The following is a 15645-nucleotide window of genomic DNA, read 5'->3' on the forward strand; positions in this document are numbered from 1 at the left end:
CTTTATCTTTGAGGCAGGGTCTCATCTATCTCAAGCTGGCCTCAAACTTGCTGTGTAGCTGAGGCTGGCTTTGAACTCCCAATTCTCCTGTTTCCACCTCCCACGTGCTGGGATTACAGATGTGCGCCACCACATCAGGTTTTATGTGGTGCTGGGGACAGACAGGGCTTCCTGAGTGAGGCGAGCACTGTACCTGCTGAGCCACATCCCAGCACCTGGCTCACTTCCTCAAGCACCTCGTTTCCCCAAAAAGCTGCTTTTGGCCTTGACCTTGTGCCATCCGATCTCTACTGATCTCATATATATATTTGATTATTTCACTATCACTAAAAGCCCTCTCAGGAGCTCCAAGTCTATATTTCCAGAAGACTGTGCTAAGTTCTAGAGACAGGTACCGAGAGCATTCCCATTTTACAGACAGAAACTGAGGTTCCAGATGAGCACTCTAAACTCCAATGTCACACTGGACTTCTCACTTCTCAAGGGTCTCCGGCTTCAGGCAGCTGTGGTCACGATGCTGTCCCCTAGTCCTGCCTCACTGAATCTAGGTTACCTCATCCTGCCTCCATCAGACGCCAGCTGACACATCTCCTCCTTGATGGGAGGACAGTGGCCAACTCTCTCTAAACCCAGGGACTGCCTACAGGGGACAGATCTCAGTGGTTAGTTTACTGCCCACCTTTCCCAACACCCTCAATCCTGGTTGTGTGCTGTGTCACTGTGGGGATCCCAGGACAAATGCAGGTGGCCTGGACCCATCAAAGAATGCGTCAAAATCTTTGGGAGTGGGCCCTGTACCTCGACTTCTCAAATCCCTTGGAGGTCCCAGCATGCAGGGACAGGGACAGAGACAAACATGACTGCTCACTTCCTTTCGTATATCTGCCCCAAAGCACAATGCAGACTGCACAAAGCACGCTCGACCAGTGTTGTGTGAAGGAATGAGTGAGAGTCAGAGCTAGTTCGCGGACAGCCAAAGCCACATAAAGAAACCCCGTATTCAGAAGAGAGGAAAACAACAACAACAACAACAAAAACGTTTAAAGTATTTGCCTGAGCCTGGTATTCACAAAACTCATTTGACCACAGAATCGTTTTTTATCCCTGGAAAACCTATTAATGTTACACAGGACACCGAGACACACGGCCAGGGACCGCTTGGTCTGGAGAAGTCTCAGGGTCGTTTCCTTCACAAGCTGGACTTCATGGTACATTGTCCTAAACCTGGGACAGCTTGAAGATGGCTACCGAATCACTCTCCCCACCGGGCCCCCTCCCTGGTGGTTCCAAAGCCTGGGAACCGTGTGGTCCTCTTCCCCGGGGCTCTGGATAAAAATACTTAGGATATTAGTGGCAACAGCAACAGGCACCATGGCTATGTGTCTCAAAGGACTTGAGCTTTCTCTACATTTCAAGGGCTTGGCTCAGAAAGCGTGCATTTTGTCATGTGCCCAGACTGCTGTAGATGACCCTACCATCCCAGGGGACTCGAGAAAGCCGCCTCTGATCCCTGAGCTCACTTGAGTTCCTGATGCTCCAGGGAACTTCAGTACACCTCGGGAAAGCTCAACCCAACAAGGCATTTTTTTTTTTAGTCTGCCTCCCTCCCCTTGGCCCCTCTCCTGTATCCAGTTGGGACTGTAGCCAAAATGGGAAAGAATATTCCTTGGGGGGGAGGGGGTTGGAACTGCACTTCCAACTTAAACACTTAAGAGCAACACCTTAGAGAGCCAAGAGAGCCAGGGACTGGGTCCACTTGAATTGAAGAAGGTGAACTATGGCGTCTGAAAGGGGCCAATAAGATGGCTCCACAGGTAAAGGTGACTACTGACAACTCTTGACAACCTGAGTTTGATACCTGGGACTCCCACATGGTGGAGAGAGAGAACTGACTCCCACAAGCTGACCTACATTGCATGCCATGACACCGGCACCCCACCCAAATAAATAAGTAGTGTAATTAAAAGTTAAAGCGCAAATTTGGATGGGAACAAATGGACCATAGGTCTAATCTTAGCCCTGCCATTTCCTGGCTGTGTGACTTTAGCTAAAGGACTTGCCTTCTCTGAACTTTAGTCTCTCATCTTCAGGCTGCTCTAACAGAGGCACCTTAATGCCCGGTGGACAGTAGCTTTTCTGCCATGGCTTCTGCCCCCGAAGATGTCTGGGTTCACTTGACAGCAAAGCTGTCCTCAGCTCTGAAGATTTCACAAGCAAGCTAACGGTAAGGCAGACGCTGCATCTGTGTGTCCTCGTGCTCGTGAAGATACAGTCCTTCATCCGTCAGCAACTGGGACATTTGTCATCTTTCTATGGCTGGAGAAACTGAGACCTGGAGGTGCTGCTTCCTGCTAAAGATGCCACAGCTGGTATCTGCATCTGTGACAGAGTCCCCGAGACTGGGGAAAGGTGTGGCTGTTCCCGTCCTGAAGTCAGGACAGCTGCACCCAATCCACACAAGATTGGGGCTCACGGAGGGAAGTGCAGGGAGGTCATCAGACCCCAACCCACTCGCCTGCCTCCTGTGCCCCCACAGCTGCATGTGGTCCTGGAAGGAGCTGGCATGTGTGTGTGTGTGTGTGTGTGTGTGTGTGTGTGTGTGTGTGTGTGTGTGTGTGTGTATGTGTATATATATATATACACACATAGGTGCTGGAAGGTCCCCTGAAGGGAGGACGCCGGGGTAGCTGCTTCTGTGATTCCCACCCTTGCTGGGCTGGGCTTTTTGGTATTTGTAGCTGCCTTGGAATCACTCAAGGTCCCTGGAAAATAACCCCAATAAACTCACTGGTTTACATAACAAGCAACCAGCCATCTAGGAAGCTGGAGGCAGCTCTCAGCAGGCACAGATCCGCCAGCTCCCTGACCTTGGACTTCCCAGCCTTCTTCACACTGGTGAAAGTTAGATGCTTGTGAGGCAAGAGGCAGGCCAGACCCTGTGCTTTGTAGCAGCTAACAGAGGCCAGGCGTCTCTATGTATGAAAACCCGGCAGGGACGATCACTCATCAGAGTCGCAACGATCCGTGTGGATCCGTCTTACGGGGTTTGAGAACTGTCCTAAGACAACAGCAGCTACTCGGTGTCAGTCGCCACTTCAAGGTGTCGCTCTCTGCCGTGGTGGTTTAGGTCGAAGGAGAAAGTCCCCTGAGGGACTGTAAAGGCAGGGGTCATGGGGTGTGCTATTAGGGGGTGCGGTGGGGCCTTTAAGAGGTGGAGCCTAGTGGGAGGTCTTTAGGTCCTTAACGTGTGCACTGCATGAGGAGGAGCAAAGTCTGAGTAGAGCATAGCTCTCCACTGTATTTCTTCAGGCAGGGTCTCCTCGCTGAACCCAGAGCAAGCTGACTCCCACTAGTCTAGACAGGTAAGTTGCCCAGAGATTCCCTGTCTCGGCCTCCCAGGTACTGGGATTCCAGGTGACTGCTAAGCCTATCCAGTCTTTACGTGGGGTCTAGGAATCTAAACACTGGACCTCAGGCTTGCCGGACCAACACTTGATCCTCGAAGGATTCCACCCGGTCCTCTCTGCCATGCTTGAGAAGTCAATCACTCCCACCGACCCATGCAGCCACCACTGCCATCCGTGATACTTGGTGATGAGGTCAAAGGTGGCCACCGAGCCAGGCTTTCCATGCGTGCTCTCAGCCTCCAAGACCGTGAGCCACAGAAACCTTTTTTTTTTTCTCTCTCTTTATCAAGTCATCTGCCTGGGGTGTGTTCTTAGAGGAATGCAAAGCCGCCAAATACACTGCAAAGCAATTTTCCGTTGGGTCTGTTTTATATCTCCGATAACGGATACTGAGAAACATGTATTGTTCATTACACCATCCAGAGCCTAGGGTCCCCACATGGGAGGAAGTTGGAGGCGGGGTGGGGGGGGACGGGACGGGACAGACCACTCTTACCTTTCAGGTGGGATATTGTCCGTGTTGCTACTGTGGCGCCTCTGCATTTTCCTTAGCACCTGAAAGCCGACACACGTGTGAGCCATGTTTCCCCTGACACGCCCCTTACCTGTTGCCATGGTAACTGTAAATAAGTCTCACTCTTCTGTTACATGGTCAGGGCTCTCTGACAACTTCCAAACCACATTTCTATCATTTCTGCCACGCAATCCTGGGTGTTACATCCCACAGGAGAGCGTTATTACCCCATCTCACAGGGAGGCGCCTGAGAGTCACAGGTGGAGCGGCTTCTTATGCAAACGGGGAAAATGACCAATGGGGCTGCCGACAGCCACTACACGGGGTGCAGTGAGCAGCAGACACCATCCTTTCACTTGCTGTGTGGCCTCAGACAAATCAGTAAACCTCTCTGTGCCCTCCCACTCCCCATTGGTCCCACGGGAGGGAATGGAACGGTCAACCTGGAAGTCTCCCTTCCCTCTCACACATTTAGTAGGTGAAGGTGTGACTTCCCACGGAGACACATCACCTGGTGCGCCGCAAGGAGCCACATGGACTTCAGAACTCCATGTTGACGAAATGGGCCGTGGACATTCAGGGTTCCTGATGCGACGTGGTCACGGGATCCCAGACAGAGCAGGCCGGCTCCTCTTCCTCTTCAGAGGGAAGTGCAAGGCAGGGGCTCCTCCAGGACATCAGACCTTGGATGGCACAAAGGACTTGGGTGAGCAGGCCATGGGATGACTTGAGTCGTCTAATAAATTGGGGGGTGCAACTGGTAACTATAGCAGGTGATCCCATTTGCCCGCTAGTTCTGGCAGCCTCTTGGTCTCTGAGGCACTTACAGCGGGTTATGGCTTTGATAGGTTTGTCATCCTAGCAAACTATGGACCCTGGGGGTTGGAGCCAGAGCTCTGTTGATAAAGTGCTTGCCGCACATGCTTGAGGACCTCGGTCTGATCCCTAGCCCCTCGTTAAGTAGCCAGGCAGGGTGGCATGCCATTGCAATCCCAGCACTGGGGATGTAAAACTTGGAGGGTTCCTGGGACCCCCTAGGCCCAGTCCTTCTAGCTGATGAGCCCTAGGTCCCAGTGAGAAATCCTACCTCAGTAATAACAATAATAACAATCAATAATAATAATAATAATAAAGGTAGCCAGTTCCTAAGGAATGATACCATATGCACATCCACACACCTCTGCAATCCCACACACGAGCATCCATACACCCCTGCATGTGTGTATACACACACACACACACACACACACACACACACACACACACACACAGAGGCAGGAAGAAAAAGGAATCATGAATCCTGATTGGGGAATATAGAAAATGATTTTAGAACTTCTCCTGGCTTCCCAGGAAAACCTGAGCTGTTGGAAGGTTCCAGGTTGTTCCAGAAGCACCATCACTGTTTACAACCTCGTTGCTGTGAGTCACCTCCAGTCACTCTAAAGTTAGCCTTTCCCTGGCTCCAGGCCTTCATACTTGCTCTTCCTCCCCTGGAATGCTTTCCCAGCTCAGGGTTCCACAGCTACCTTCTTCGATGTGAACGGTACCTCCTTCCAGAGGCCTTCTCTTCCCTCCTGCTTCCTGTTGGGTCTGTGCTGCTTTCTTCACAACACTTACCAGCCATTTACATGCATGCTCATTGCTTATGACCCGTGAGGAGACCCTGTGTTCGGTTTGCCCTTCTACCTCAGCATTGTGGAGATGGAAGGCGATCAAGTACTTGTGCAAAGACTAAATTGGGTTCCCCAGCTACGGTTTTCTTAGATCCCTGCACCTTGTCCTACCTCCCACACCAATAAAAGGTCAAGCAAGGCCTGCAAAGTGTGCATACTGCTCCTGCAGAGGACCTAAGTCCAGTTCCCAGCTCCCACATGGGCAGCTCACAACTACCTGAAACTCCAGCTGCAGGTGATCCGACTCCCTCTACTGGCCTCCGAAGGACCTGCACTCATGCACAAACCCACACTCACATGCACAAACCCACACTCACATGCACAAACCCACACTTAATTAAAAAATGAAAACATCTTTTTTAAAAAATAAAGGATATGCTTCCACAAATAAGCTCAGCTTCCTGGAGTATTTTCCCCATACAGACCATCTCTTAGCCCAGGCCAACACAACTGGCCACTGAAGGGCTTCTAAATTCTGCACGGCCTTCTCAGGACCACCAACCTAGGACCAGCTAAGTCGCTTATCTTTTTTTTTTTTTTTTTTGGAAGGCTAAATGAGCTGGGAAAAGATTCCTTGGTATCATCTTCAAATACAGGCAAGCGCTCTAACACCGAGCTACACCCTGGACCCTGCTATTTTTACAAAGAAAAGAAATGTCATCATGTAACATGTTCCCAAGAACTTGCAATCTGGCTTAATACTCCTCCTGGCCCAACTACTCATCTTCGGGGAAAATAAAACACAGCATCCTCAAGTATCCATCTACAAGCTTAACGCAACGTCCTAAATTAAATGCCCAAGACTCTGTTGCAAGCAGGCGGCACAACTATTCTAATATCGAATCCCAGAGCATATCTTGCACGCAGGATGCAATAGAATGAATGAATGAGCCGTCTCGGTTCCACACACCCTGGCGCTCCCTATGAGGCCACACCGATCCTACAGGACGCTTGGGCTCAAGCGGCGTCCCCAGGCCGGTCCAGGGCCGCACCCCGCCCACAGGGGAAGCCTCTCTGGCCAGGCTTGCAGGGCGGCAGGGTAGCGACTGGGCGAGCAACCCCTTCGTTTACCTGTCAGACACTTCAGCAATCACGGCCTCAGCTAATCCACCCCAGCCAATCACTGGCGCGGCGCGGGCGGCACGTGACTTCCGGCCGGCTCAGCCGAGTGGACTCGGCGCTAGGACCCAGGCACGGCAACGTCTGCCTCTGGTCGGCGACGGTCCGCCCCCCTGCCTCCGGATTCAGCCAATGGAAGGCCGTGGCTCCGCAGGGACCAATGGCAAGGAAGCGCGGAGGGGAGGGGGGGGGGCCTGGCGGTGGCGTCACTGGGCGGGGCGGAGCGTGCGGCGGGTCACGTGGCTGGCGCGGCTGCCGCGGGGAGGCCGGGCCGTGTGCGGAGCGAACTGGGGGGTCATGCCGCGGGGTCGTCTCTGCGCCTGCGCCGCGCCGGGATGCTGAACCTCGCGGCGCTGCTGTGGCGCCGGCTGCTGCGCAAGCGCTGGGTGCTCGCCCTGGTTTTCGGGCTCTCGCTGGTTTACTTCCTCAGCAGCACCTTCAAGCAGGTGAGCGCCTGCGCTCGGGACCTCTGTCCCTCGGATCCTTCTTCCTTCTCCAGCCCTCCTCCCCCCCAGATCTCCTCCCTATCTTCCATCCTCCTGTAGTCCTCTCTCCTATCCCCCAGCTCTCCTTCCTCCCACCCCCCACCCCCGTCTTCCATCGGCTCTCCTCCCTCTGATCTTTAGTCCTCCAGCCCTCCTCCCTCTGATCCTCTGTCTTCCTCTGCCCTCCTTCAGCCCCCTCCCGCCCTCCGTCCTCCACCCCCTCCTTCCCCTGATTCTCTGCCCTCCTCCCTCCCATCCTCCGTCCTCTTCTGCCCTCCTCCCACCCTCTTCTCTCCCACTCTCCGTCCTTCTCCAACCCTCCTTCCTTGATCCTCGGTCCTCACACTTCCTCCCTCCGACCCTCGATCGACCCTCTGTCCTCTCTTCCTCCTCTGGTGCTCCCTGCAGTCCTCCCCCTTGTGGCCCTTCTGCCTAGGATGTGCAGCCATTCTGTCCTTCCCTCCAAGCCTCAGATTCTCTTCTTTTCAGTCCTTGGATCCTCCAGTACTCCCTTTGGTCCTCCCTCCACCCCCTCCTCCTTCAATCTGTGCTCTGGTCCTCCACCTCTGGTCCTCCACCTCTGGTCCACCTCCCTCTGATTATCTGGTCCTCCTCTCTCCTGTCCTCTGACTCTTCCCTCCTCGCCTCCTGTGCATTGAAGGCTGTGTGGAGGGTCAGAAAGGGGAACATCCCACTCCAGGTCTTTGTACAACACCCCTCACCCCCCACCCCCGGGAAAGGGACTCAGACCTGTGCCCAGCCATTTGTCCTCTGGCACCCTCCCTGCTCTGCACCCAGGCCTCTTGATGGACAGGTGGGCAGGAGGTAGAGATGGCTAAGGCCAGGAAGTGGCCGAGGGCTCTGTGCTGTGTCCCCCTGGGTGACCCAGCAGGCTCCTGGAGGTGCCCCCTTTGGTGCACACCTTGGTTGGGTGGATTTTTTTTCCCCTCAACCTTCTCTTTTCACTTTTATCCCAGGTAAGAATTCCTAGAGAGCTGGAATCCGCTCCCCCCCCCCCCCCAGATCTGTTTCCTCCGAAGCCAGGAGCACTGATAGTCACTGCTGAGCTTTGCTGTCCTGGTGTCATGACGGGGCCTTTGGCTAGTAGGTGACTAAAGTCTCTGGAGATGTGCAGAACCTATGTGGGACTCAAGCCCTGTGTGGGTGGGATGAATCTGTGTTCTTAGTGTGGGCTACTGAAACACCACGTGAACTCTGGTGGCCTAAACGACACACATGCATCCTGGCAGCTGGGAGGTCCCAGGCTCGGATGCTGACAGATTCTGCTTGTGGTGGGCGCCCCCTGGCCGACTTTATTCTTACATAGTGCAGCATGCACATCAATTCACAGCAGGGTAGCTGCACACAACTCGGTTGTTGGCCCTGGGACTCTGTCACATGCGGTCACCTGTGAAATACAGGTCTTAAAAGTGGCTGGTAGGATGTACTGTCAGGTTGTGAAGTGGAAAGCACACTTCTGCACACCTGGCCATGCCTGTCAGCCTCTGCTTTCAACTCTGGTTCTTGGAGCATTCTCCTGTGCGGCTCTGGGAGCACTCTCCTGTGCGGCTCTTGGAGGACTCTCCTGTGCAGCTCTGGAAGCACTCTCCTGTGCGGCTCTTGGAGCACTCTCCTGTGCGGCTCTTGGAGGACTCTCCTGTGCGGCTCTTGGAGCACTCTCCTGTGGGGCTCTTGGAGGATTCTCCTATGTGGCTCTTGGAGCACTCTCCTGTGCGGCTCTTGGAGCACTCTCCTGTGGGGCTCTTGGAGGACTCTCCTGTGCGGCTCTTGGAGCACTCTCCTGTGCGGTTCTTGGAGGACTCTCCTGTGCGGCTCTTGGAGCACTCTCCTGTGGGGCTCTTGGAGGACTCTCCTGTGGGGCTCTTGGAGGACTCTCCTGTGGGGCTCTTGGAGCACTCTCCTGTGCGGCTCTTGGAGCATTCTCCTGTGGGGCTCTTGGAGCACTCTCCTGTGCGGCTCTTGGAGGACTCTCCTATGGGGCTCTTGGAGCACTCTCCTGTGGGGCTCTTGGAGCACTCTCCTGTGGGGCTCTTGGAGGACTCTCCTGTACGGCTCTTGGCGCACTCTCCTGTGCGGCTCTTGGCGCACTCTCCTGTGCGGCTCTTGGCGCACTCTCCTGTGCGGCTCTTGGAGCACTCTCCTGTGCGGCTCTTGGAGGACTCTCCTGTATGGCTCTTGGAGGACTCTCCTGTACGGCTCTTGGAGGACTCTCCTGTACGGCTCTTAGAGTACTCTCCTGTGGGGCTCTTGGAGCACTCTCCTGTGTGGCTCTTGGAGCACTCTCCTGTGGGGCTCTTGGAGCACTCTCTTGCAGGCCATCCGGATTGCTTTTCCTAAGACTTGTTTGTCGCCACATTGTAGCTAGAGTTTTCCTGCCTGGCCCACAGTCAGGACAAATCTCTCTCACCTGCCAGTCCCACAGCCGCTCAGACCCAACCAAGTAAACACAGAGACTTATATTGGTTACAAACTGTATGGCCGTGGCAGGCTTCTTGCTAACTGTTCTTACAGCTTAAATTAATCCATTTCCATTAATCTATACCTTGCCACGTGGCTCGTGGCTTACCGGCATCTTCACATGCTGTTTCTCATCATGGCGGCTGGCAGTGTCTCTCTGACTCAGCCTTCCACTTCCCAGCTTTATTCTCCTCCTTGTCCCGCCTACACTTCCTGCCTAGCCAATGGCCAATCAGTGTTTTATTTATCGACTAATCAGCAACACATTTGCCATACAGAACATCCCACAGCACTACATCTCTTCCTTTTTCGGGTTTCAGGCTGTTTTCTTCCCGTGTGGCTTGGCCTCACAGCCCTTAAGTGGAGCCGAAGGCTGGGTGTTGTTCATCCGTGTCATACTCAGATCCGGTGGCCATTTTACTCCTCTGCTGAGCCGAGTGTGGATGTGTGATGAGGAACTGGACCTCTCTGAGGAGTTGTGGCGTGTGACCGTGTTGTAGACCAGATTTTCAAGTTGAGGTTCTCCCTGTGACGAGGTGTCAGAAGCAAACCAGATAAAGCTCTGTGCGCACTGTTTTTAAAAACAGGAGCATGCAGGGCGGGGGTGGGGAGGGAGGTGGCGCTCACTCTTTTGATCCCAACACTTGGGAGGGCATGGCAGGCAGATCTCTGTGAGTTCGAGGCCAGCCTGGTCTACAGAGCGAGATCCAGAACAGGTACCAAAACTACACAGAGAAACCCTGTCTTGAAAAAACCAGTGTGTGTGTGTGTGTGTGTGTGTGTGTGTGTGTGTGTGTGTGTGTTTTGGCTTCCCTAGAGAATCCAGGTCTCCATGCTCCTTTGGTGGCCATCCAGCAGGGGTCTGATGACCTCCACCCTGTAATCTGTGTTCTCTGCCCTCTTCTTCGGGCTGCTCACTCATTCTAGTCCTTCACTGACTGGCGTCAGGGGGCCAGGATGAGCACAGCCCCTGTGGAGATGGGTTCACCTCCATCCCTTCTTCTGCTTGGGTTCTGGCCTTGGTACATATGTAGTTCCCGTCCTGTAGTCTCTGCTCGCTGTGGGATACTGGCCGCACAAGCATGAAATTTGTATTGTGTTAAGCTCCTGGGGGCTTTGCTTTTCAGAGTAACCTAGCCGATCAGCTTCTAGAATATGGTCAGCACACCCCAGGAGAGCCCCCCTTTCAAGAAGTCTGAGAGTCTGAGTGGGAACACAGATCGTGGTTCTGAGCACCCGAGAACAGGGACCACAGCATTTGCCCCAGACCAGTAGTTCTCAACCTGTGTGTCGCGACCCCTCGGGAGTTGAATGACCCTTTCACAGGATTCATCTCAGCCCATCAGAAAACACTGACATTTACAATACCATCATAACAGTAGCAAAATTACAGTTATGAAGTAGCAGCGAAAATAATTTTATGGTTGGGGGCGGGGGTCACCACAACATGAGGAACTGTGTTGAAGGGTCGCAGCAGCGTTAGGAAGGTCGAGAACCACTGCCCTAGAGCACGTTCTCTCCCACTGCTTGGGCAGGTCCAGACGTTGGTTCGCTGAGAAGGATGTAGGGAAAATGACTAATTTTTAAGCTCCTGTCTGCCCTGTGCTGAGACAGGAGCAGGGTAGCCTCTGCTGCCTTCTGCGGACTGAAGTCTGAGTTACAGGCTAAGCTAGCCACCCCCACCCCTGCCTCCAGTCTCATCTAGAAGACGGAGTCACCGGTAAATGGCTTGTTCTTCTCAGACTTTGGCTTGAGTGGAGAGAACCCTGCTCCCTCACAGAGGTGGTCTGACGTTCTCCACTGCCAGAGATAAAACGCAAGCTTCCAAGTGAAAAATCAGATTTTTTGGAAACTGTTTCCTCCCCCAAGGCTTTTTGACTTCCATTAGCTATGAGGTGAACGAATTGGAGTTTGGGGCTCTAAGGTGACAGAAGTGTGTCGACGACGTTTGGCAGCTCTGTGAAGATCTGTTCACAGAGCAGGACATGAGTGACAGTCCATGGGGATCCTGTAGGCTGTGCTCAGGGTCCCAGTGTGCCCGTTGAGGCACAGTTCACCTTCCGAGTGGCTGTTCCCCTGAGTGTGCAGCCCCAGTGGTTTGAGTAAGGTCACAGTGTGGTAGCCGCTACCTCAGTCACCATTTGGGGCGCTATCACTGACTTGCCCCTCCTCCTCAACCCTAAACAATCTCTAACCTACTTCCTGTTTAAAAAAATTATTTTTTTGCATTTTTATTGATTTTGTGTGAGTGTGTGTTCGTGTGGTGTTGGGGAAAGGCAGGAGTGTGCATAAGCCACATTGCTCATGTGGCGCTCAGGACAGCTTTGGGGAGTCAATTCTTCCTTCCCATCATGTGAGTCCCCAGGAACTGAACTCAGGTTGTCAGGCTTGGAGGCAAGCTCCTTCACTCGCTAAGCCATCGCAGTGGCCCACTGGGTCTTTGAATCAAACGCTGGTCCTCAGGCTTGTGTGACAAGCGCTTTTACCCCTGAGCCATCTCTCCTGTCCCCACCCTGGGTATTTCATATAAATGGAATCGTATAACATGTGATCTTTTGTGAGTGCTATGATGTTTTTAGACTCACCTGTGTTATCTCATGACCCAGCGTTCCCCTGTAAATAGTGGTCACATCCGTCCACTCACCACTGATGGGCATTGTGGGGTTCCATCTTTTGGCAAAGAACACCCACTTTATGAGTTCTTGTGGGGACGTGTTTCCATACCTCACTAGCACAGGCCTAGGAATGAACTGCTCAGTGTTCTGTCCAGCTTTTTGAGGATCATCGTGGCTGCTTTCCAGTGGTCACACTGTAATAAACTTACAAGAGGGACATGTGTCAAGTTTTGGTATAGAACTTGGTGTCAGGTATGGTACAGTATCAACCATGGTTGTATGCAGAATTGTCACAGCCTCTCCCCTCTCTGCACACAGACTCATGAGACATAGACTCCACATTAATGGCCAGTAGCAGCTCTCTGGCCTGTCCGTGTGTGTGTGTGTGTGTGTGTGTGTGTGTGTGTGTGTGTGTGTGTTGGGGTAGGGTCGTCTCACTATGTAGCCCTAGCTGTCCTGGAACCACTAGGTAGACCAGGCTGGCCTCAAACTCACAGAGATCCACCTGCCTCAGCCTCCCAAGTGCTGGATCAAAGGTGTGTACCACCACTGCACCCAGCTTATATTGTTTTTCAGAAAACATCTTTAACCAAGAAACAAAATGAAAAAGAAAAACCAATTGCTAGTGTGAGTTCATTATGCCACTTATGAATGAGTAAATACTTGATTTAAAAGAAGTATTTTTCAGAATTATGTTTTATCTTTCCATCAGTAGACACGAACTCACACTGTGGGTCCTCAGTGGCTTGGACTGTTCTCACACAGTGCCTGCTGTGGCGTAGTGGGTCAGTCCTGTACTGAATATGATTTCTGGCTTGGCTGACTGCCGCCCTGCAGCTGGGTGCCCAGCTTGTCTTACCCGGCCTGGACTCCACCTCTCTTCTACAAGGTGGAGGTGGGAGAGAGATGTTTATCACCAGTGGAGAGCAGGCTTGTGGCACACAGAAGTCCCCCGGGCTCTTCAGCTCTGCATCCATGAGACATCTCAAGCTCGTGTAGCGAGCGGTCTTTGCCCAGACAGCTGCTAACCCAGTTGCCTTGGATCCTTGGATGCCTCTTTTCTTTGGTTTTCTTCCTAATTAATGCTTTAGGGGATAATTTAAATAGTTAGAGATCGGAGTGCAGGAGAAGATGCCATCGTGGGGGGAGGGTTGGGGATGGTGAGTGGCGCCAGGTGACCTGGGCACAGCATTGTGCACAGGGGTGGAGGTAGAGCGGGCACTGAAGTCTACTCCCTGGGTGCCTGCCATCTGCTGTGGGAGTGGGAGGGAGAGTAGGCAGATGACTTCAAACAGAAATTTAGGGTGTATGGTAGGTACACTAGCACAGGGTTGGGCAGCTCTGGGGGCATCTGGCCTGAGGTGAGAGCTAAGTTTCTCCTTGGACTTAGGTGGCACAGGGCTGGGCTCTCTGCTGAACTCTTTGAAATCATATTAACCTCTCTGCTGGGAAGGAATTACCTATGTGGATTGCCGTCCACTTACGTTGTCTGCGTTACTATGTGGATTGGCGCCCACTTACGTTGTCCACGTTACTATGTGGATTGGCGCCCGCGTACACGTAGTTTGTGGCACTATGTAGATTGACGTCCACTGACGTGGCCTGCGGTACTCTTTTATTGCTGTGATTAAACACCATGACCAAGGCAACGTATTAAAGAGTTTGTTTGGGGCTTGCAGTTTCAGAGGGTTGGAGTCCATGACCATCACAGCAGGGAGCATGGCAGCAGGCAGGCAGGCATGGTGCTGGAGCAGTAGCTGAGAGCTCACATCTTGATCTACCACCACAAGGCGGAGAGCTAACTTGGGCTTTTGAAACCTCCTAGCCCCACCCCCAGTGACACCCCTCCTCCAGCAAGGCCACACCTCCTAATCCTTCCCAAACAGTTCCACCAGCTGCAGACCAAGCATTCAAGGATATGAGCCTCTGGGGGCCATTCTCATTCAAACCACCACATGGGCATTATATAAAGTGTGGGTGAGTACAGAGAGCTGCCTCGCCCCTTTTAAACTGGTTAATAGTGAAGACTTGTTCTCCGCAGACTTGGCAGAGCTTGGTGCGGGCGTAGGAGGGGTGACTGGCAGAAGGGCCACTGTGACATACAGGCGTTGTTTCTTCCTGTCCTTTTAACCGAATGTTTTTGCTTCTCTCTCTTGAGGTGTGCTATCTCCTCACTTAACATACAAGTCTTCCCCCATCTTTAAAAACTCTCAGGACTGGAAAGATGGCTCCATGGCTAAGAGTGCTTGCTGCTCTTGCAGGGGACCTGGGTTCTGTTCCCAGCTAACTCCTGTTCCATGGGACTCGACACTCTCTTCTGGCTTCCATGTACACCCATCCCCCATACACACACACAAATAATAAAAACAAATTCCCCCTTTTTTTTTTTAAAGTTCTTTATGATTCTTTACAATCATAATTCTCTACTGTCAGGCTGCAGTTCTCAAACTTCAGATGCGGGCACTGCCCTCCAGCCATATCTCCTCCATTGTTGTGACTCCTGCGCGGATCCCTTAAGGTCAACTATGCCGTGTAGGGCGGTGCTGTACCATGTCTGTGGAACATGTCTTTCATTTGACCGTTAGAATTACCCCTAAAACCTACATGGCATGCTTCCTACTTAGGCTTTAAAAAGTCTGAGAAGTCATGTGCGTTAACTGCAGGCTCCACCACTTACAAATAACATTCTCTTGTGTGTCTGCCCACGTGTGGTCCCATCTTTCCTCTGCTGTGCATGTGTGGACATCTGACATCTCTAGGGGTTTGGGGGCTCTGATTCACAAGCATAGCCTTTGTCAACAGCCCCTTGGAGCCCCTGACGAAAGTGTCTGTGGCACTTGGTAAAAATCCCCTTTGAATGGATGTTTCTTATTGTCGTTGCCTGAGACAGGGTCTCTCTATGTAGCCCTGCTGTCCTGCATTGTCTCTTCGTAGACCAGGTTGGCTTTGAACCGGCAGAGATCCGCCTGCCTCTGCCTCCTGAGCACTAGATTAAAGGTGTGCGCCACCACGCGCAGCTTTGAGTGAAAAAAAAAATTCCACATATTGGTGAGAGGCTTGAAGATGAGCCAGCCCGGAAGGGCAGTGGGAACTCTGTTGGCAAGCCCAGTCCCCCCCCTGGATAGAATTGCTCTTCTGTCCCTTCCACATGCTCTGCCACCGGACCTCAAAAGTGGATCACCGCCGACTCCTCACCCACATAGTCCTCTTGGCAGAGGTTTTGAATGGCCATATTTGACAAGTTCAGGTGCTGGGAGACCACGGGACATGGGGTCCTATGGCAGAGATTCTTCTGGGATGCGCTGTTCCGGTCGTCAGCTGAGGGTCTGCTCCTGAGCGACAGGGTGCACCTAA

General features: G+C 52.7%; 2 protein-coding genes across 10 annotated transcripts in view; one reads left to right on the forward strand and one right to left on the reverse strand.

The window, feature by feature from the left end:
* The window catches only part of Rnft2 (ring finger protein, transmembrane 2), a 59892-nt gene extending 53113 nt beyond the window's left edge, over nucleotides 1–6779 (reverse strand). The window contains exons 1-3 of one of the 2 annotated variants that reach the window (XM_052755175.1): nucleotides 6666–6779; nucleotides 4433–4604; nucleotides 3904–3962 (exon numbers count right to left, since the gene is read on the reverse strand). In XM_052755175.1, the coding sequence (XP_052611135.1) occupies nucleotides 3904–3962; nucleotides 4433–4456 (83 nt within the window). In that variant the 5' untranslated portion in view covers nucleotides 4457–4604; nucleotides 6666–6779. Of the gene's footprint in view, nucleotides 1–3903; nucleotides 3963–4432; nucleotides 4605–6504; nucleotides 6636–6665 lie in introns of those variants that run through there. The other variant, XM_052755176.1, reaches the window with a different exon arrangement.
* A 169-nt stretch (nucleotides 6780–6948) lies between these two features.
* The window catches only part of Spring1 (SREBF pathway regulator in golgi 1), a 71163-nt gene continuing 62466 nt past the window's right edge, over nucleotides 6949–15645 (forward strand). For 3 of the 8 annotated variants that reach the window (XR_008222011.1, XM_052755183.1, XM_052755181.1), the window contains exon 1: nucleotides 6949–7159. Coding sequence is in view for 7 of the 8 variants with exons in the window: in XM_052755183.1 (XP_052611143.1) it covers nucleotides 7049–7159 (111 nt within the window). In the remaining variant the exon portion in view is untranslated. The remainder of the gene's footprint in view (nucleotides 7160–15645) is intronic. The other 5 variants (XM_052755186.1, XM_052755187.1, XM_052755184.1 and 2 more) reach the window with 3 other exon arrangements.

The sequence above is a fragment of the Peromyscus californicus genome, unplaced genomic scaffold, assembly GCF_007827085.1.
Source record: "Peromyscus californicus insignis strain IS unplaced genomic scaffold, ASM782708v3 Scaffold_2__1_contigs__length_46816999, whole genome shotgun sequence".
Lineage (NCBI taxonomy): Eukaryota > Metazoa > Chordata > Mammalia > Rodentia > Cricetidae > Peromyscus > Peromyscus californicus.